The sequence below is a fragment of the Triturus cristatus genome, chromosome 8, assembly GCF_964204655.1.
Source record: "Triturus cristatus chromosome 8, aTriCri1.1, whole genome shotgun sequence".
Classification (NCBI taxonomy): domain Eukaryota; kingdom Metazoa; phylum Chordata; class Amphibia; order Caudata; family Salamandridae; genus Triturus; species Triturus cristatus.
The window spans coordinates 916,405,184-916,427,737 of NC_140591.1; the positions used below are offsets into that span (position 1 = coordinate 916,405,184).

The 22,554-nt window shown below is 41.9% G+C and overlaps 1 protein-coding gene across 1 annotated transcript in view; it reads left to right on the forward strand.

Moving 5' to 3' along the window:
- The window catches only part of ZPLD1 (zona pellucida like domain containing 1), a 2,463,358-nt gene that overhangs the window by 2,195,556 nt on the left and 245,248 nt on the right, over positions 1 to 22,554 (forward strand). Inside the window, exon 9 of the mRNA XM_085623784.1 lies at positions 18,997 to 19,017. Coding sequence (XP_085479910.1) covers positions 18,997 to 19,017 — 21 coding nt within the window. The remainder of the gene's footprint in view (positions 1 to 18,996; positions 19,018 to 22,554) is intronic.

Genomic DNA, 22,554 nt, shown 5'->3' on the forward strand with positions numbered 1-22,554 from the left:
TGCCATTATAGCACTCCACTAGTCCAGCTGATTGGGGGTGATTTGCAGCGTGAAATTTCTGCTTAATGCCTAGTCCTTCGCATACATTCTTCATCACTCGTCCCACAAATTCACTCCCATTATCACTCCAGACCATTCTCGGCATTCCAAACCTAGGGAAGAATTCCTTGACAAGGGCTTTAGCTGTGGATAAGGCAGTATTGTCTTTTAGGGGATATGCTTCTATCCATCTTGAGAAAGCACAGACAACAACAAGTACATATTTCAGATTGTTGCACCTTTCCATGTGGATGAAATCTAGCTGCAAAACCTCAAACTGATACGTTGGGGGCGCAAAAAGCCCAGCTGGAGTTGGGGTTCCCCTAACAGGGTTGTATTTCAAACATACCATGCAATTTTTGACCACATTCTCCGCACACTTGGGGATTCCAGCATTCTGCCATACTGGCGCTAACAACTTACAAATCCCTTTCACACTGATATGTGCAATTCCATGTGCCATTGTAACCACTGGAAGCACATAAGCATCAGGTAACAACCATCGCCGGTGTTCTGACAAATCAATCCAACAACCATTCTCATCCAACTAACCCTTACTTCATTCCCACATGCTAAATTCTTTCTCTGTGGCTTCAGCTTGAAGGGATTTCACACTCTCTATCGTGTCTTCACACATTCCAACATCACCAACCCATCTTGAAGGGCCTGCGACATACATTCGATTCGTCACATCTTTTGCTGTTTCTTTCGCGATTTCGTCAGCAAACGCATTACCACGCCCAACATCATCGGTAATTTTCTTGTGGGCACTGCATTTCACAATCGCAACTTGTAACGGTAAGGTCAGTGATTCAAGGAGATCATTCACCACCTGACCATTCTGAATCTTAGTTCCATGCGACGTCAGGAACCCACGTTCTTTCCACAAGTGCCCAAAACTATGGGCCACGCCAAAGGCATACTGACTGTCAGTATATATGTTCACTTTAATTCCTTTTGACAACACGCATGCTCTTGTAAGTGCAATTAATTCTGCTGCTTGAGCCTAGTTATGTGGTATACGTGCAGTTTCAACAATCGTGTGCAAAGTCGTGATAGCATACGCAGCAGTCGTATCACCATTCGGAAGCTTGAAGCACGAACCATCCACCCATAAGGTACCATCACACTCAACCAGGGGAGTATTTTTAAGATCCACTCTCCCTTTTGTTTCTTCTTCTGTTCTGAACAGACAATCATGCTGTTCAATCTCATCTGTGTCTGCTGAGATCGGTAATAATGTAGCTGGATTCAACGTGTTGCACCTCTTTATGTGCACATGATTCGCTAGCAGTGTCAACTTGTACCCTGACAATCGAGCACTAGTTAAGTGCTGTGTCTTAGTTCTGTTTAACAATGTGTCCACCGCATGTGGAACCATTACGATCAACGTGTTATTCATTACTAACCCAGCAGACTGTCGAATAGACACAGCTGCTGCCGCTGTAGCTCTCAAGCAACTTGGCAATGCCTTAGCTACTGGATCCAAAATCGACGAAAAATACGCGCATGGACGCTGTCTGTCTCCAAAAGACTGTGTCAGCACCGACAACGCACAACCTTCTTTGTCGTGAACATACAATGTAAAAGGTTTACTGTAGTCAGGGGTACCCAACACAGGAGCCGAACATAATGCCTAACGTAATTCAGAAAAGCTTTTCTGACACTCTTCAGACCATGGGACGGGATTCGGTGTATCTTTGCATGTTAGCGCTATCAAAGGTTTTGCCAGCAAAGAAAAACTCGGGATCCACTGCCTACAGTACGAAGTAATACCCAAGAAAGCACGCACTTCTCTCTGTGTTCTTGGCACGCTCAATTGTACAATGGCCTGAATTCTTTCTGGGGTCAGTTTCCTTCCCTCCTTCGATAAGAGATGACCTAAGTAGGTCACTTCTTGTCGACAATATTGCAGTTTTGAGAGAGATACTTTGTGATGAAAGGCAGACAAATGACGTAACAATGACAATGTAGCTTCTTTACAAATCTCTTCAGTATCCGCGGCGATTAGTAAATCGTCAACATACTGAATAAGGGTAGCACCACTTGGTAAAACAATTGCATCAAGTTGCGCTTTTAAAGCCTGAGTGTATATTGATGGACTTTCACAGTAGCCCTGTGGAGCGCGTTTAAAGCTGAAGCTTCGACCTCCTAAACTAAAACCAAAAATATCCCTGCTTTCCTCTGCAATAGGGATGCTAAAGAAAGCATTCTTTAAATCAATCACTGAGAACCAAGCAGCAGAAGCTGGGATCATAGTTAACAAGGCAGTTATATCAGGGACAACTGGAAACTGTGGCACAACTACCTTATTGACTTCTCTAAGATTGATCACAAATCTGTAAACAGGTGGCTGAGAAGGGTCAGTACATTTTAAAACAGGCAAAACAGGACTATTGCAAACGTTGCCTCTTGTCTCTTCAATTACATCTTTTTCAATCAAATCATAGATGATCGCTAACAAAGCTTTCTCACCTTCATTAGAGATCTTATACTGGGGAATGCGTGGCAATTTAACATTTGCTTTCAAAGTGACTACATATGGCGGTATTTCCAAGAGACCCACATCGTTAGGACCAGTAGCCCAAAGGACATCTGGAAGAGACGACAATTACGACAATTCAGCTGGCAGTTTATTCTTCGACAAATACATTGGAGAAATCACTTCCCTACCCAGTGTAAGATGTACTCCTGAGGGAGAACAATATAATGTCGCATGTAATCTCTTTAACAAATCCAATCCTAACAGATTTTCACCACATCCGGTCGTTAGGATAAGGGGTGCTTTCAGCTCACAAGGTCCAACAGAAAGGGACATAGGACTAGAGATCGGATTTCTAACCGGGGCGCCAGAAAAACCTACTGAAACATTCATTTCGCCAGACAAAGGTGCGCCAGGGAGTTTTGAGTGCATAATTGAACTTTTTGCAGCACCAGTATCCAACAGAAAAGGCTCTGACACACCCGCTGTAGTCACCTTAACATACGGTCCACTCTGATCCACTGGTACTGAAACAACTCCCTCTCTTTGTCTACGGCTGTGCTAGTTACCATTACCTTCCGCATTTTCATCTTCTGCATAATAGTCATTATTATAGTACTGTGCTGTCCCACCAGTTACATTGGCCACGCGCATTCTGGGGAACATTACCACGCCCTCTACCTCTAGGAGCCTGCTGACCACCTCTACCTCTCGCGCCATAAGCATTATTCGTGCGCTGCAACAATATAGGACAACTATACTTAAAGTGACATTCTTGTTTGCAATACGAACACTGATTGGGACCCACGGGAACACGCGGTTGGGAATACCCGAACCTTTGCGAGTTACTCTGAAACTGTTGGAGTTGTTGATAGTTAATCTGACCTTGCCTATAGTTATTCTGATCTCCACGTGGCGGGTAAGCCTGCTGTAAAAGAACCTTCGTTTTTAACTCTTTTGTTTTCTTGTCTGCTCTATCCTTCTCATCTTTATCCCTATTTTCGTAATACTGTGCAGTGGCCAGTATTTGCGCTGATGAGGAAACAGCCCAGGAACTCTCTGAATCTTTTAATTTCTTACACAACTCGGGAAGCAAATTATGCACACATTTATCAACAAATAACCGTTGACCACCTTCCGTACTCATATCTTGACCACTGTGGTTGATAAATGTTTCTTCAAACCTGGTGAAGAAATCAGACACTGTTTCGTCTTTCTTTTGTTTGCATGCCGATAATTTATCCCAATTCACACGCATCGCCGGCATTAAAGTCTTCAAGTAGGTAATAAGTCTACCAGGGAGTTCGGCTACTAAGGGCTCAGGTTTTGCACCACCAACTTGTGCAGTGTCTGTAGCAATGATATTAGCCCATGTGCCACCTAGTTCTGCAACATGGTCTGTATTACGAATCAATCCCCACAAAGGCTGTGGAACAACATTCCCGAACAACATATCTATGTCAGCTAAATTCATGACACACGATTCTGCGGTCTGTGATAACTCCTTATAATATCCTGCAGGGTTTTTACGGGGGTCAGGCAATGTCTGTTTAAGGGCTAAAACTTCTGATCGCTTCCAAGGAACATGTACCCAAACAAGCTGAAAATATGGCTGAACAGGTGGATTAGCCTGTGCATGACCAGGTCTCCAAACTGGAGGAACCTCCCGCATTGGATATTGGCGCACCTTCACCTGTTTACCCACAGGGAGCTCTTGGTCGAACAACGACTGATGACAATCCCCCTTCCTGAAGGACAATAATGTCGTGACCGCGTTCTCGACATCGGCGCCCACAATCGCGCCTTTTCCAAATTCAAACCGTGCATGCCACAACTCCTGTGGGCTTGAATCTAGCCCATGATCTTCCAGTTCCTCACAGAGGAATTCACACATTTTCTCAAAAACGTACCTCTGTTTTGATGCTTCCCATTGATGGAAAACATTTACAACAGACTCCACATCATATCTTGAAGGAAAAATAATCCACCTACGTGCCATGCGGTCTAGGACTTCTTTCTCTCCAGAATCAGGCAGCTGACTACGCAACTGCTTACGTTGGGAACCAGGGGTCGTACTAGGTGACCCAAAGAGAGGCGATATAAAACTAGTTACCGCACTAGCTATTCGTTGTCGTGTAGAAGGAGAAGTTGAGGCAAGAACAGGGGGAAAAATAGAGGGAAGAAAAACGGGTGCAGATACAGGTGTCGTATCAGGAAGAGTGCCGAGGGAGGCAGTTGATGTACTAGGTAGAGTCGCAGGAAGCGCAGAAGAGATAGGTGGCGAAACCGGCGGACCTTGAGAGGGGTGCGCCGTAGGCATAGGAGCCGGCTGAGGAGGAGCTGGCGGCTGCGGGAAAGCTTGCGGGAAATTAACTGGAGCCTGTACATTTAAGGGCTGCAGAGGTGCTGTAGCACTCTGCACATACAGGGGTGGCGAACTCAGCAAATGTGACATTAGGGGATCTTTCTCCTTTTCTTTTGACGCATCTTGCTGAAGGGGCGGCAAAACTGGGTAACATTTATCAATCACTAATTCACGTTGCCTGCGTAACTGCTCATTCATTTGCTCTTCTTCATTATCCTTAAACTGCAAAGCTGCTTGCATTATCGACATACCTTGCTCTCTTTTATTTTTCTTTGCTAATTTAATTTTATTCTGTTTGGCTTCCTTTCGCCATAGGCGGAAAGAATCAAACATCGCCGGCCGGGCTTTCTTTTTAAATAATTTAACTTCTAAGTTATCTAGGATTTCTGTGTCGAAACTACCATTTTGGGGCCATTTTAAAACACCATCCTTTCTGGTGTATCGGATCCATACTTCATTATACGCAATGGGGCCCACGCCGTGTTTCACATAAAGCTCACACGTTGGAGTTCCAATTGGAGGAACCGGACATGAATCCTCTAATCGGGAGTCCCTATTACAACCCAAACAAAACAAATTTCCAAATATACTAGAACCAGGCATCTTCGCTCACTAGTCTAGTATCGGATCCATACTTCATTATACGCAATGGGGCCCACGCCGTGTTTCACATAAAGCTCATACGTTGGAGTTCCAATTGGAGGAACCGGACACGAATCCTCTAATCGGAAGTCCCTATTACAACCCAAACAAAACAAATTTCCAAATATACTAGAACCAGGCATCTTCGCTCACTAGTCTAGTTTCAAACTTCAAAGGATTATCGAATACGATAGTCTCGTGAATACACGAGTCCTTCGGCTTTGGCACTTGCAAGTTCCAAATCAAAGCAATCCCGAAGGGATACCAAACCAAACTAAGGACTGGGAGACGCTCCACTTATACTTAACTGAGGTATCGATGACGTCACCAGAAGACTCGTTTAATCGTTTCGCTCTACCAAATCATCAAGGGTCCAAAACAGGGCGATAGTCAGGGCAGCAGTCCTTCATAGCCGTCAGGATGTGGAGAACCTCGCAGTAAAGACTTTCGGACCACGTCGACATGCAGGGATCGATGAAGTGGCGGCTATCCTCCAGAATTTGCACACGAAGCTCCTCACGAACCTCTGGCTTGGACCGGTACCGCTGAAATCGCGCCACGTTGGGCGCCAACTGAAGTACTGGGTTTTTCAGAACCAACCCAGCGGTGCCAGGGGACACACCCGAAGACTTCGAGTTCTTCCTGTCTCAGACCACAGAAACACGGAGTCTTCTAGATGAAGTCAAAGATCGTATTTATTGTCTGCAGACCAATCACAGGTATCCGAGAAGTACACCACGATGTATGTTCTCAGGAGACTGCTCCAAACCAAAAACCAGTCTTTTCCTATATACAAAAATATTACGCTCTGGGCAACACCGCCCCTATTTTACAAGTAGTTGTTCACATATTTTCGCTTCAAAGGAACAGCAAAGTCATGATGATAATCCCACATTTCAGCTCGGTCAGCCCACAATTATTTACCCAGCGAGGCTCAGAACCTTCATCAGATTTCAGCGGACCCCAATAAACGGGCACCTCCTCCTCGTAAAGAAAGCCATAAAGTAGGAAACAGAGTCAGGTGTGAAAAGAGATTAGTCAGGGTTCGTGTGGGAAGAACGACTTTATGGTGTGTCAAGCCCTGATGCTAATCCCATTTGGCCGCAGTAAAAGGAACCGGCCGGACATGAATGACCTCGGGCATTGGAGTTAGTTTACAGGTCACAAAGGAGTCACAGAAGGTGTACGTGTCCTTTAGGCTTAGGCATGGCCTTAGTGCACAGCCTATGTGAGGGCAACCACAAAATGGCTACCGCTCTAAAATGGAACCTGTGGGTACGATGTATATATAGTATCGTATACTTGGTGAATTCATCGGTAAAACATGACGCGCTAGTCATTTGCGGTTCGCTGATACCACAATCGGCATGGCGGGGCCATGCCACCGACATGGTTCCGAAATTTACAGTACCACACAGGGCAGCAGCATCATTAGACAGAGAAGGAGGAAACAGAAGAATTCTTTTGTTTGGGAATATTGCACATATCCAGAGGGGCAGAAAAAGGTAAATGCTCCATTAGTCACCTGCTCACTTTGTGAGCGTGTGTTATCTAGAGGTAATCCAAGGAAGAAGTATTCCTTTGGTAATCACACTATGTTGAGACACATTAGGGATGTACATCCCAGGACTTTTGCTCGACATACTGAAGCAAACCCTTCAGTAAGTCACCCGAGCACATCCGCAGAAGCTCAGCCAAGTACATCTTCGGCAGCTCAGCCGAGCACTTCCTCTGAGGTGGGAACATCACCCTCTTCTGCTCCTCTGGACATCTACCCTCGTTTTCAGAGGGTACAAATAAGGTGCATCGCTTGTTACTCTCTTATTGCTGTGGGGGAATCTAGTATTCCTCTAATAGATAATAAGATTGAGCAGCACAAGTGTGGTTCCTTCTAATATTCCCATTCTTTCTTTCCTCTGTCCCTGTATTAACACAAGGGCTCTTTTAAGAGCCACCATACCTCACAATTTTTTATTTTTATTTATTTCATCTTTTTTTTTTTTTTTTTTTTTAAATAAAATATTTATTACACCCTTCAATGTACTTGAGGGACCACAAGAGAAATGACAAAAGCAGAGTGAGGAGAACTGAAAAGAAGGAATTACGAAAGTAAATGTGTGATAAATACAGATATTTCAAACTTACCTGACCAACTTAATTTTCATTAAATGGTTTTTTTAAATTGCTAGATAAAAGGATTAATTTTCATAAAATTTCTTTCTCAATCTGTAACAAAAGAAAAAAAGTATTAATATTTAACAATACATTTTAGAATACAGTACACATATTTTCATATTTAACAAAGACATGTTTTGCCCTTTTTTTGCTGTTTTCAGAATATATTGAATTTCACTGCAAATTGTGAAACCAATTGCATTCATCACTTAACAGCGGGTAAAAAAATTAACAATGTGAATGATTGTTTAAAAAAAGCCCTGAATCTCTTCTCAGTAAATCATACCTTGATAGAAATATAATACATATAATAAAAATATCATCTAGCAACAATAACTATTTGTAATAAATAACGTCTGTAAATCTTGTTGCTTAAGCTCATACACCCAAATAATATCTGTCAAAGAAGTCCACAAGAGAAATTTTTACCTTTCCATGAGGCCAAATGGTAATTTTTAAATTCTTTTTTGATGAAATATCCAATGGTAATCCAAAAAAATCGCAAAAAATGATTTGTTCAGATGTTGCAATTTGTATCTAAAATTTTGGTTTTAGAAAAAATAAATACGAATTTGGTAATTCTGCAGGCAAACGTTGCTTGAAAATCAATTGAGAATCATTACACAGTGTCCAGCCTTTTTCACATTTAAGATAAACTGTGTAATGACCAGAGGTTATCGTAGGTCCATCATAGAAAATTGTTGCAACTGCAACAAAAGTTTTTCCTGATATTGATAATTGTTTTCCTACAAACTTCTTTATAGAAGTGTCCAATTTTGTTCCATCAGCTCTACAACGTTGCATCATTAAAATTACATACTGTCCATATTTCTTTAAAAATAACGTTGAAAACATGTCTGATTTACATTTAGAACATTCCATGCTGTGATTGGCATCTTTAACTAATTTACTAAAAGTGACTGATTGACTCTCTGGTAATGTTAAATATATGAACCTTTCAGAATCAACATTAGAGCTGCATGTGTTGAAACAGTTTTCACAACTATGTTCCCATTTATAAGACAGACCAAACATATTTTCAATTTCTACCCCTTCTTCTTCCAGTACCATAAGAATATACATCAAGAATTCCTGTGCATCTTGCTGGACATTTTGAGTAAACTGTGTACTTCCTGAACATACATCTAAATGTTTTCTAACATCAGAAGCACTTTCTATTTTAGTTTTATCGTTACTCAGCTTCTCAAAAAGAAAACTCAGCAGAGAACAGAATCTTTTTTCATGATTTAGTATTATCTGCTCTTGCAAACTTTCAAGATAAAATACAACATTCAGCACTACATTAGCGTAGCAGTTGACACCAGAGCTATTTTCAAAATGACAACCAACAACCTCTTCAATACTGTCCTTTTTCTTTTTGCATGCAGTCACATCACTCTCCTTTTGTTTTCTCTTCTGTACATCCTCATTACAGATATTCTCAATTCTCCTTTTCCGACAAACAACACGTTTTTCAAACACAGGATACTGACCTAAATGAGGAGCATAGCTTCTTCTTAATCTATTATATTCCTTTACACAGTTTGCATCAGCACTAACTTTTGAGTCATCAAAGTCTATCATGAATAGACCAGATAATGTTTTCACTCGTGACAAAGCAACATATGCCATACCTTCTTTGAACACAGTTGAACCAATGTTTACAAAAGCACTATCTACAGTTAATCCTTGAGATTTGTGAATAGTTACAGCATATGCTAGAGAAAATGGAAACTGCTTCCTACGTACATATAAGTCTTTCACAAGCAAGAAACGAACTGAACAATGACAAATGTCTTTAACCTCTTCAATCTGATCAAATTTTATTTTTAAAAATTCAATTCCATCTTTTTTCTGGTATTTCACAAAACCCACAACTTTACCCATAGCTCCATTCACTAAACCTTTTTCTACATCCAAATTTCTTCTTAAAAATACTCGACAGTTCATACAAACATAAAGATTTTTTTCTAATCCAGCTGTTTTCGAAATATTCTTCTCTAGAGAATCCAATTTATTTTTCAGTTTGCCTGTTAATGTAATAGTAATTCCTTCATGCTGAATTTTGTCCACTGCTTCCATTTTCTTAATCTCTTCCTTTTCTAATTTCAAAAGTTCCTCATTGAATATCTGAATATCGAGCATTCGCGTAGTGTTTTTTCAGCAATGTTCTGGTATATTTTCTCTGCAACTATTTCTTCATTTGGAAATAAATTATGTAGCAACCGACTCTGTAATGCTACTCTGCCAACTTCTGTGAGTAGTCCAATTCTGATATCTTTCAGAATACTTGCATAATCTTCATCGTTTGCTTGCCTCATATTGGTAGTGAGTTCTTTGTACTCAAAGAATGACCAAATATTCGCATTACCAATACTTCCTAATGACTTCTTTGTGTCTTCATGTGTCACAGTATTAAACACTGGTTGTCCTTTAACTGGAGTGAGCTGCAGAAGATCCCCAAAAACTATAACATGTTTTCCTCCAAATAACACGTCATAATCTCTCTTTAGAATTTGCTGCATTCTTAAATGCACAAAGGCAAGCATTAAGTTTGATACCATGCTTACCTCATCAATAATGAGAACTTTAATCTTCTTCAACACTCTTGAAACTTCGAAGCATGCTTCTCCTGTTAACTTGTGATATTCTATTTTGTTCTTATGCTCCACTGGTAACATTAGCAAGCGATGTAAGGTAATTCCTTTTATGTTATATGCTGCTAACCCAGTTGGAGCAGTAACAACACAAGACAAAGTTGAATCTGTTTTTTGCTGTAGGTAGCTTCGGATGACTTTAATTAAGAAACTTTTTCCAGTTCCAGCTTGTCCACTCACATACATCCTGATTGGTTCAAATGATGCGCATGAGCACTCTTTCTTTTCATGTAGTAATCCATGATCAATTTTTTTTGTGACTTCTTCATAAATTTGTTTTTGTTCTTCATTCAGCTGCTGTTCCAAATTTGGTAAGTCTCCTAAATCTTTCTGAGCTTGATTCATAGCTGTTTCCACTTCAGTCATGGCTATTGCAGCTTCATTTTCTACGATTGGATGTCCTAGGGGATCTTGACTGAGTGTTCCAAAACTTTGGCTGTCTTGAAAACTGTCTCTAGCTACTTCAGCTGCAATTGTAGCTTCCTGTTCAATTTCTTCATTTAACATTTGCACATAATTTGTGAAAGTACTGCATTCAATCGTATCTTTACATACATTAAAGGAATCTTCATAGCTGTGAAAATCTCCAAGTAATTCATCCTCTGAACGCCATGGTTTAAACAGCTGTAAAAGTGCCTTTTGCATATATGGTGTAAATCCCTTCAGTAGTTCCTGAGAAAATCAATAGTAAAATCACATATATATCTGGGCGGAGCCTAACCACACATCTCATCGTGAGATCTGATTGGCTGTTAGCACTTCATCCAAGAAGTGTTGGCAGCCATCTTGGGACCAATATACATGATAGCACCTCATTAAAAAGCATTGCAGTTAATAGAAGGTTTTAAGACTTTAGTTACATTATAAATCATTTGTTGATGGTACCATACTCATTTTAGGAATTGTGGTGTGTTCTAAGGTGATTTTACCATGTGAAAAAGCCTTCTGCTGTGATATCATGAATCATGTTTGGGAGAAAACTATTTTCTCATGCTTTTCCCACAGAGGTTTGGAAGGTGATCTATAAGCTAAACTAAGAGCATATTTTCTGTGAATTCACATTATCTTTCTCAGTCATGTGAGAATGAAGTCTGACATTCTCAGTAAAACATGTACATCCAACAAGGGCAGAGACTGTCAGTTGATTCCTTTGTGTTCTACTGCAGCTTCCCAGAGTGTTCTAAAGAACAACTAGAGCGCTAACAGTCCTACTTATGACAAACGTATAGCTTACCTGAAGCCATCTTGGTTGGCATAAAGTGGTAACTCTTAAAACATTTAATTTAAAAAGGAACAAAATGAGGGGGTTCATTTTGCCATAGAAATTATGATTAGTGCTGTAGAAAGAAAAATTAGGGCACATTTTGACTTCTCAAATCCTCTTCTATTTCATTAAAAAATTCTGACATGCAGACTGAAACATGCACTTTGAATACCAGCAGCAGACTTCCCTGGTGAGCAGTAGCTTTACTACAGTGATCTAATGAGCAACTAGAGTGCTAACATTCAGAATTTATAGCAAGTGTGTGACACATCTGAATGCCTTCTTGATGGAACCAAAGTAAAAAACTGAAAGTATTTCCTACTGAGGAGACTGCAGGAAATTAGGAAACATCATAACAAATAAATCTCCCAAGATGGCCACCAGAGACAAAAGAGCCCAAATGTAGCCCAAATATCACCCAGATGTAGCCCAAGTATAGTCCAATGACAGAATGTCCCAGAGTGTTCTAACGAACAACTATCGCGCTAACAGTCTTACATATGACAAAAGTATGGCACACCTGAAGCCATCTTGATTGGAATAAAGTGGTAACACTTAAAACATTTAATTTACAAAGGAACAAAATGAGGGGGTTCATTTTGCCATAGAAATTATGATTAGTTCTGCAGAAAGAAAAATTAGGGCACATTTTGACTTCTCAAATCCTCTTCTATTTCATAAAAAAATTCTGACATGCAGACTGAAACATGCACTTTGAATACCAGCAGCAGACTTCCCTGGTGAGCAGTAGTTTTACTACAGTGATCTAATGAGCAACTAGAGTGCTAACATTCAGAATTTATGGCAAATGTGTGACACATCTGAATGCCTTCTTGATTGAACCAAAATAAAAAACTGAAAGTATTCCCACTGAGGAGACTGCAGTAAATGAGGAAATTAGGAAACTTCATAACAAATAAATCTCCCAAGATGGCCACCAGAGACAAAAGAGCCCAAATGTAGCCCAAATATCACCCAGATGTAGCCCAAGTATAGCCCAATGACAGAATGTCCCAGAGTGTTCTTAAGATCAACTAGAGCGCTTACTGTCTTACTTATGACAAAAGTATGGCACACCTGAATCCATCTTGATTGGAAAAAACTGGTAACACTTAAAACATTTAATTTAAAAAGGAACACAATGAGGGGGTTCATTTTGCCATAGTAATTATGATTAGTGCTGAAGAAAGAAAAATTAGGGCACGTTTTGAGTGACTTCTTAAATTCTCTTCTATTTCATTAAAAACTTCTGATATGCAGACTGAAACATGCACTTTTAATACCAGCAGCAGACTTCCCTGGTGAGCAGTAGCTTTACTACAGTGATCTAATGAGCAACTAGAGTGCTAACATTCAGAATTTATGGCAAATGTTTGAAATATCTGAATACCTTCTTGATGGAATCAAAGTAAAAAACTGAAAGCATTTCCTACTGAGTAGACTGCAGTAAATGAGGAAATTAGGAAACTTCATAACAAATAAATCTCCCAAGATGGCCACCAGAGATAAAAGAGCCCAAATGCAGCACAAATATCACCCAGATGTAGCCCACATGTAGCCCAATGACAGAAGTGTGCAAAACACTTATTTTTTGAGTATTTGCAGTTTTATATAGTGCAGACTTGTCAGGTATTGGAGTGCTTTACATGAGCATTGGTTACATCACACAAGACCAAATTCATTTTGGTTGTAGACATGGGGAGATTAAGTGATTTGACCAGAATCACAGAATGTTGAGCTGAAGCAGAAACTCCAACCTGGTTCCCCAATTGCAAAGTCTGCAGCTCTGGAAGTAACACCACATCCTCTCCCCTAGGTGCAACATTTAATCAAGTGGTCAACTGGATAAAAAAACATAAAGAATACAAATAATGTAAAAGTTCTTTGTCGCTATTTGAAAACTCAGAAAATATGTCCTCATTGTAGTTTTTTAGAGCACTAACCATAATTTTGATGCAAATAAGACCCTCTCATATATGTAATTTCTAAAGGAAATACTCTAGATATTACAGTTTTGATTACATCAAGATGACGTCAGGCGTTCCACACTTTTGTAATAAATATAGAATGTTAGCAATCTAGTTGTTCATTGGGATACTGTTGAGAGGCAGAGGCCAGGGGCACGGACTCTGAAAATTGAAGGCAGGTAGGAGAGTGCAGATGCAACAATTTGACCACACTGGGCAGGCAGGAAGGGCAGTGGCAGCACAACAGACTATGGAGGGCAGTGGAAAGGGGGGCAGGGGCAACAAACCAAAAATACAGGACTGGCAAGAGAGGCTGCGGCAATATTATACACCATTGTGGGCAGAAGGAAGAGGCAGTGGTAGTACAACCATACATGCCAACAGACCCGTTTCAGCCAGGAAACGTCCAATGTTTTTAAGCTCAAATGGGCTTTATTTGATCTCTCTCCTGTCTACAATCTCCTCTTTTTCAATGTAACTCAAAGGGGAAATTCAATACCCCAGTTTTTTTTCAAAATCTCCCTCTTACCAAGTTCAAAATGTTCGCAAGTATGGTACATTGGATCATGGTAGGCAGGAGGAATTGGGGTAGGGACATGGACTCGGATAACAGAGGACAGGAGGGACATGGAGAGGTGCACCAAACTGACCCTACAGGGCAGGCATCAGGGTTTGCAGCAGCACAATACACCACACAGCGCATGCGGGACAGGAGTGCAGCACAACAATCCATAGAAAGCAATAGGGAGGGGACAGGACCATGCACATGGACAACAGAGAACAGAGGGGAAAGAGGCAATGGTAGCTAGCTGACCATAATGGGCAGACAGGAGAGAAAGCTGCAGCATAACAGACCATAAAGGGCAGGAGGGACGGATCAGGGGCATTACAATGGAACAGACAAGACAGGAGGGAGGGAATAGGGGTCTGTACATGGAAACAGAGGGCTGGGGGCAAGGGGGCAAGGCAGGAGCAGCAAGATGACCATGGAGGTCAGGCAGGTTGGGCACTAGAAACAAACACACCATGGAGAGCAACAATGAGACTATGATGGCATACACACACACCATGGAGGGAAGGTGGGAGGGGGTCAGGGGCAGCTAGCTGACCACACATGGAAGGTGGGAGGGTCCATGGCAGCACAGAAGACCATGCATGGCAAGCGGGAGGGTTAGTGGCAGCACAATGGCTATGATGGGCAAGAAGGAGGGTGCAGGGGCATGCACAAAGGACCATGGAGGATAGAAGGGAGGGTCAGGACCTGGGCACAGACAAGAGAATTCAGGGAAAGGGGCCTCACAACAGACCGCGCGGGCAGGCAGGAGGAGCAGTTGCAGCACAACAGACCAGGGAGGGCAGAAGGGTGTGGCAGTAAAATAGACCATGGAGGACAGGAGGAAGGGGATAGGGGCATGGCATGTGGACAGGCAGGGTGGAGGTGGCAGGGACAGGTTACAGTCATCTGACAATGCTAGGCAGGTGGGAGGGGAGTGGCAGCTCAACAGAACACTCAGAGTAGATAGGAGTGGCAGGTCCATGGAACATGGTGGGCAAAAAGGATGGAGCAGGGGCATGCACAAAGACATCGGAGGGCAGGGGAAAGGAGAATAGGGGCAGCAAGCTAAGCACAGAGGCTAATTAGGAGGTCAATGATGGGCCATAGAATTGGGCAATGGAGGGCAGGAGGAGTGGACTGGTACATCATGCTAAATGGAGGGCAGTGGCAGTGCTCCAGCGCGGAGTGCAAAATCCCTCCCTACCGTTGCGGACCAAAAGATCTCACACACGCACACTATCCATACATTCGCTGGTGGGGCCCATAACACCAACACATACTCACCATCAGTCCGTACGAGAGGCGATTATCCTTCCAAGTGCTGGATAATGAGGGAGAAAGATACCACTTTACCCTAATGAGCAACAAACCTACAAATCCTTCTTATACTCATTAGGCCCTAGATTCTACATTTGGTATTCCCCTCATGACCGGGATGGATCTGTTAGTTGTAGATTTAAGTGAATTTCTAATACTCTAATTAACCTTTTCATTAACACATTTCAATGAATAAACAACCCAACTCATTCCTGTAGATGTTCAAATCCAAATTTATATTAATATTGCAGATTAAATCATTCATTTGATCAAGTTGCCATTCATATTTACCTATTCTGGCTAAAGTCGTCCTCTATGTCAAATCTGGCAATCTCGCAAATCTATGCCCATCAATTTAGCAGGTTAAGTTCATCAGGATTTTGGGCATTAATTCAGTCCGTCAAAGATTCAGGCTAACAGCTGTCCCGCAGTGTCACCGTCCTCTTCGTCAGCATATCATCAGGAAATCGAAGGAGCGACCCTCCAACCTCTCTATTCTGTGGGTTTTATAATAATTTCAATAGCAAAATTTAACAATTTTGAGTTTTAAACTGTTCTGACTGGCTGATCAGGGGTCAACCTCTCCGTTCCCATATGGTTTAGTCCATGTTGTCAGCATACTTGCTGGTTCCGGTTCTTTAATAAAGCCTTTTGTCTGTAGCGCTGGCACCTTTCCCAGTGGCCTTGATAAGTACAGCTTGCCTGGGGTTAAGACAGGGCCATTGTTGCTCATCTTTTAGCGCAGGCGCACTTCACCCAAGCCTGGTTCAGCGTCGGCAGTTGGGTTAGGCACCAAAAGCAGCCATCATTTGATAGGCCAGAATAGTCAACTTAAGCAAAGAAACACAAAAACGTAATTAATACATAGAAATGACTAATTAAATGTTATTCCCTCGCTAATACCCATATGTGTGTGTATTTATCTAGCCAAAAGCAACACTCAATGCGGTTTATACTTACTAAATAAAGCACGAATCCCAATTTCATCACCAAAGCGACATATATCATGCAATGTTCTAATGATCTATCATTAATATGCGTACGAAATTTAGTTCACGTCATTAATTAGGCCATGCAGATGCAAATCCCACGTGTATTTCGGTCATTAATAAGGTTGATTAGTTATTTCCACATCACTCCAAACCATTAGTACGATTATGATTAATTAATGAATCTAATTAATAAAACGACATGCAAAATGGGATGGGTATACAAATATTTTGCATAACCCGCTCCAGCAGCAGCACATCAGACCATGCATGGCAGGAGGGAGGAGGCTAGTCCATGGATTCAGACAATAGAGGATAGGGAGGAGGTGGATGGGGCAGCAAGCTAACTGTTCAGAGAAGGTGGGTATTAGGAACTTTATTGTTTTAAAATGTGTGTCTGTGCAAACTACTTAAAATATGAACAAGTATGCAGCATAATCTCACTTTTATTCAGGAAGAAGAGGATGTTTGTGACTGTGACTCCGGGCTCACTTGGCAGAAACACACCCTGACCCTCCACCCCCCTTCGCAAAATGAAATGCCCGTGAAAAGGGTAGGTGGACGCAGTGTTATATAGAACATAGTCCTGAGAGTACGATTGAAAATGAAAACTAGATATAGTATATGGTATAAACTATGCACCAAAAAGTGTGATATAAGATGAACCGGGGCGTGAAATATAATATGCAATACATTGTGCGCAATGACAGATTCATTGAAGAGCACGAGATAGCACAGGCACTAGCGCGTGCTATGCGATATGGGCCTTGGAGTGTAATATGCACAGGGCAGTGTTGTAACCTAACTAGTCTCTAAAGTTGTAATATAAAATATGTGCTGGGGAGTGTAACGTTGCATATGCACTGTGACAAAGATATGGATCTCAGATTGTAATATGTATGGCATAGCGCTGTGCGTTATAACATAGGAATCGAGGAAGGCACGTTAGATGGGGCAATATAACCCGTGCGAAGGCAAGTGTGGCATGACATATTCACGGGGTGGTGTTACAGTGCACATGGGCTAGAGAGTGTCATAGCATATGCACTAGCTGGTGGAATACAACACAGAGGTGTGAGGCACTCGGCGGGCACTGGTGGGTGTAACATAACATTGGGCTCAGCCAGGAGCACGCTGTGACTCTCAAGTGAGAGCTCTCCTCAACAATGCTGAGAATCACATCTGGAGGTGTTTAGATCCCAAGATAGAGGGGACGGACTTAATTGTAGCATTTGAAGGAACTGCTCAGCACATCGATAGTCTCTTAAGAAGTAAACCCAAGCCTAAGGGTGACTTTTGTCCCAGGTGGTTCGATAAGAACTGCTCAAAGGCCCATAGGGACCTGAAGCTGGCATTAACCAAGGTTCCCAAGGACAAAGGTGAGATAGCCGCTTGCAGGAGTAGCTACAAAAAGGCGACCAAGTCACGGAAAACAGCCCTACAAAATGAAGCATGGGTGTCTCTAAGAGAGGCTGCCGAGCTTAAAGATATGAGCAGTTTCTGGAGGGTAATAAACGCCCCGTGTTTCCAACCCCTAGATAAACCACAATTGGCCTCCCATATTTTACCAGAGGCGTGGGAGGCACACTTTTCCAGACTGTATAATCGTGGGGCACCTGAGGCACAGTTAACACCAGTAAATGGTTGCCCCATTAGTGTCTGGACACCCATTATGGTGGAAGAGGTTCATTTGGGCATAGAAGGCCTAGTAGTGAGGAAGGCGCCAGGGCCAAATGGGATACCCCCTGATCTATTTAAAAGCCAGATAGATCTTTGGGCCCCCATTTTAACTAGGGTTTATAACACAGCTATGGAGGTGGGCATGCCGAGATCATGGTCTACGGCCGTCATTGTGCCCATATTTAAGAAGGGTAATAAAAATGACCCTCAATGTTATCGCCCAATATCCCTAATAGATGTAACGGCGAAAGTCTTGGGAAGAGTCATTCTAAATCGTCTAATGATATGGGCTGACGAAAACAATATTATCACTGACGTACAGTATGGTTTCCGAAAAGGGCGCTCCACAACTGACCAATGCCTTAACCTTTACCACCTGGTGGCAAAGTATACTGTGGCCAGGGAGGGGACAGTTTACCTGGCATTCATGGATCTCTCAGCGGCCTTCGACTGTGTGAACAGAAGAAGGCTGTGGGAAATCCTGAGTGCCATGGGCGTGGATCCTGGTTTGATCCACGCCCTGCGTATGCTGCATCAAAACACCACGGCACGGGTCAGGTATACAAATGAGGGCGACGTCACTGAGGAATTTCAGTGTAAGGGCGGGGGGAGACAAGGATGTATTCTGGCACCCTTCCTATTTACGCTTTATATCAATGGGCTAGAGAAGGCGCTCGGAGCCCTGGAGGCAGATTGCCCCAGCATAGGGAAGAGAGGAATACCCGTCCTCCTTTACGCAGATGATGCGGTCCTCCTGGCGCGCACTGGCAGGAGCCTGCAGGCCCTCATTGGGGGATTTGTCAGCTTTATGGCAGACCTTGATTTAGTCCCTAACCTCACAAAATCTTTCATTATGGAAGTAGGAAAAACCCCACACAAGAATTGTGTTTTCACCATAGGCGCACACAAATTGGAGAAGGTGAAACATTTTAACTACTTGGGTATGGTTTTTGACAAAGACTTAAATTTTAAACCCCTTGTAAGTCAGAAATGTACCCAACAACTTGGTGCCGAGGGGTCAATTATGAATTATGCACGCAGACTGGGTCGTTGGTCACCCAACGAAATTGTACATTTATATAGTCTTGTCTGCTGCGCCAAAACCCTGTACGGAAGTGAGGTGTGGGGCTTTACAAATGGGAGAAAAATCCAGATTGAGGAAGATAAGTTCTTGAGGAGACTTTTGCAAGTCCCTCAAAGCATCCCCTCTTTCATAGTCCATGAAGAGCTGGGTATCCCCTATATTAGTGATAGGGCATGCCTCAAACCCATCATCTGTTGGATTAAAATCTGGATAAACCCTGAGGCAAACCTTAGTAGACAAATTTTGGAGGACTGTTTGAAGGGGGACAAGGGGTTGCAAATACCCTGGCTCAAATACGTAAAGGACACACTGACTAGTTTGGGCCATGCTAATCTTTTTTGATGACCCCTCCATAATAGGATCGAGAGACAAAGAGGCCATAAAGGCAGACTTCTCACTACATGTAGCTAACGTTAGAGAGGAAAGGGAAGGGAGGAAATCAACCGTAAGAGAACACCAGCTTACAAAAAATTGTGCGGGGATGGAATTTTACCTGTCCAATATACATAACAGACATGACAGATTCCTGATAACAAGATTCAGATTAAACCTCCTGCACCACATTTTATCAGTTCCAGCTGGTTACACGAGTGATGTTAGCAAAAAAGGGTGTTGCGGCTGCGATCAACGATCTCCGCAAGACACCATTCACTTTGTTCTCATATGTCCATTTTACGACCTTCCCAGAAAGCGGTTTCTAAAAAACATCTTGAAACGCGCGGGAATTAGACAGGCTAAAGTGGCCCTCTTGTTTCTCAAACTCTCTGCTGACCCATTTGTATTATTTAGCACTGTGCACTTTTTGCGACTGGCAGTCAGATTAAGAAATACCAGAGGAGAGGTCTAATTACTAGGATTGCTCCCTTGTTATTATGATTATAAAGTATCCTCTCTGCCATAGACAATCATTAATAGGCACAAGAAGGCCGCCGAAAAATGAACCTTAGCACTTAATTGTCCTGCTTTTTATGATCTCGCATTTTGGGATTTTATGCATTGATGATTTTAGGGTATTATGTATATTTGATTATGGTTTTAACAAAAGCATGTTGACTTGATTATGTGCATCTTTTATGGTTATTTGTAAATATCCGAATAAAGATATTTGATTTGATTTGATTTGACTCTCAAGTGAGGTTCGTCTCCTTTCCAGAGAGTAAAATAAAAAGTATTACACATCCGGCGGTGGATGTGTGTTTTATTAACCGTGACGGGGATTTCCTGCATAGTTTGGTCGAATTTTTGTCGATTCCCCTTTGAATGGCTTGGTGTGCGTGTATATTAAATGTGCCTGCCAATAGCTACCCATGTTTGTATAAATAAACGACAAGGGTGTCTACTTGGAGAGTACCCACCGGCGGGGGTGCCGAGATTAGGCACGGTAGGGCGTCAGACAGGTCAGAGCTTCACTAGCTGTGTAAATACATTCCATGTGGATTCATTCTATGCATCAGTGATGTCATGAGTGATGTCACTTACCATGTCATGAGTGATGTAATATGTGACGTCATCAGCAGTGGATTGCGGGTGCGCGAGTTATAGTTAGCTGAACTAACTATAACGGGGGAATTTCAATGGTTTTTTACGAGAGAAATGTCCAGCTAACTATAACGTGTGTGAAACCTATGTTTTTTTCAGTGAATTTACAAGGTTTTTTAAATGCTAATTCCTAACTATAACGTGTGTGAAACCTATGGTTTTTTCAGTGAATTTGCAAGGTTTTTTAAAAGCTAATTTCTAAATATAACGTGTGTGAAACCTATGTTTTTTTCTGTGTTTTTGCATGGTTTTTTGAATTCTAATTCCTAACTATAATGTGTGTGAAACCTATGGTTTTTTCATTGAATTTGTTTGTTTTTTTACATAATTTTTTTTCTTTTTCTTTTTTCCTTTAAACACTATTCTACCTATGTATATATTCATGGTTTTAATGCATTCTTCAATTTATAAAGATTCACCTTTTTTAAATAAATGGTTAGATATAGTTGTATAACATAGTTAATATCTTCAACAAACCTTTTTTTTTTTTTAAATTTTTTACCGTGCGCGTACGGTAAGCTTACCGTAAGAGCACGCTTCGCTTTATGTACGGTGAGCGTACGTAATATTTATACTCCGTGTGCGCATGCTTACGCAATTTGTGTAGGCGTCCGTACTTCCTACGCGACGCGTAAGCGCATGCTTTACACGCGCACGAACACGCGCACGTTACGCGGAAGTGTACGAGCGTGCCTGTAATGCGCATGCGCGCGTGCGCGTGTCTTTCGTACGCGCATGCGTACTTTTACCGTACGCGCTCGGTAAGCTTAACGTGCGCGTACGGTGGGTCATGTGATCAAGAAACAACACTTTTGATTGGTTTAAACTACTTTCAGTTCCAGAATCTTCCTACACCACACCCATTCCCCTCATTACTGCTTGTGATTTCTTAGGAGAAGGAGCTGAATTGTCTTTGGGATACAATGGCAGAGCAGCAGACCTCTTCTGAGAGTGAGCAGGGCAGCAGCATCATCAGATAGAGAAGGAGGAAACAAAAGAATTCTTTTGTTTGGGAGTATTTCACTTTTCCAGAGGGGCAGAAAAAGGTAAATGCTCCATTAGTCACCTGCTCACTTTGTGAGCGTGTCTTATCTAGAGGTAACCCGAGGAAGAAGTATTCCTTTGGTAATCACACAATGGTGAGACACATTAGGGATGTACATCCCAGGACTTTTGCTCGACATTCTGAAGCAAACCCTTCAGTAAGTCACCCGAGCACACCCGCAGAAGCTCAGCCGAGTACATCTTCGGCAGCTCAGCCGAGCCCTTCCTCTGCGGTGGGAGCATCACCCTCTTCTGCTCCTTTGGAAACGAACCCTCGATTTCAGAGGGTACAAATGAGGTGCACCAGATGTTATGGTCTAATTGTTCATGGGGAGACCAGTGTTTCCCTAATAAACAATAAGATAGACCAGCACATCTGTGGTCCTTGTTAATATTCCCATTCTTTCTTTCCTCTGTCTCTGTATTAACACAACGGCTCTTTTAAGAGCCAACCTTACCTCCCAACTTTTTGTTATTTTTTTTAATGAATTTTTTTTAATTTTTTTTTTTACCGTACGCGTACGGTATGCGTATTTTTTTTTTAAATAAAACAAAAAAAAATGTTTACACCCTACAAGGTCCTTGAGGGAGTACAACGGAAAAGAAAAAAGCAGATAGAGGAGAAGTGAAAAAAGGGAGCATGAAACTAAATGTGTGATAAATACTGAAATTTCACACTTACCTGACCAACAAAATAACTTATTTATTAATAAAACCATCATATTTATTAAAAAAAAAGCTGCCCCTTTCCTAC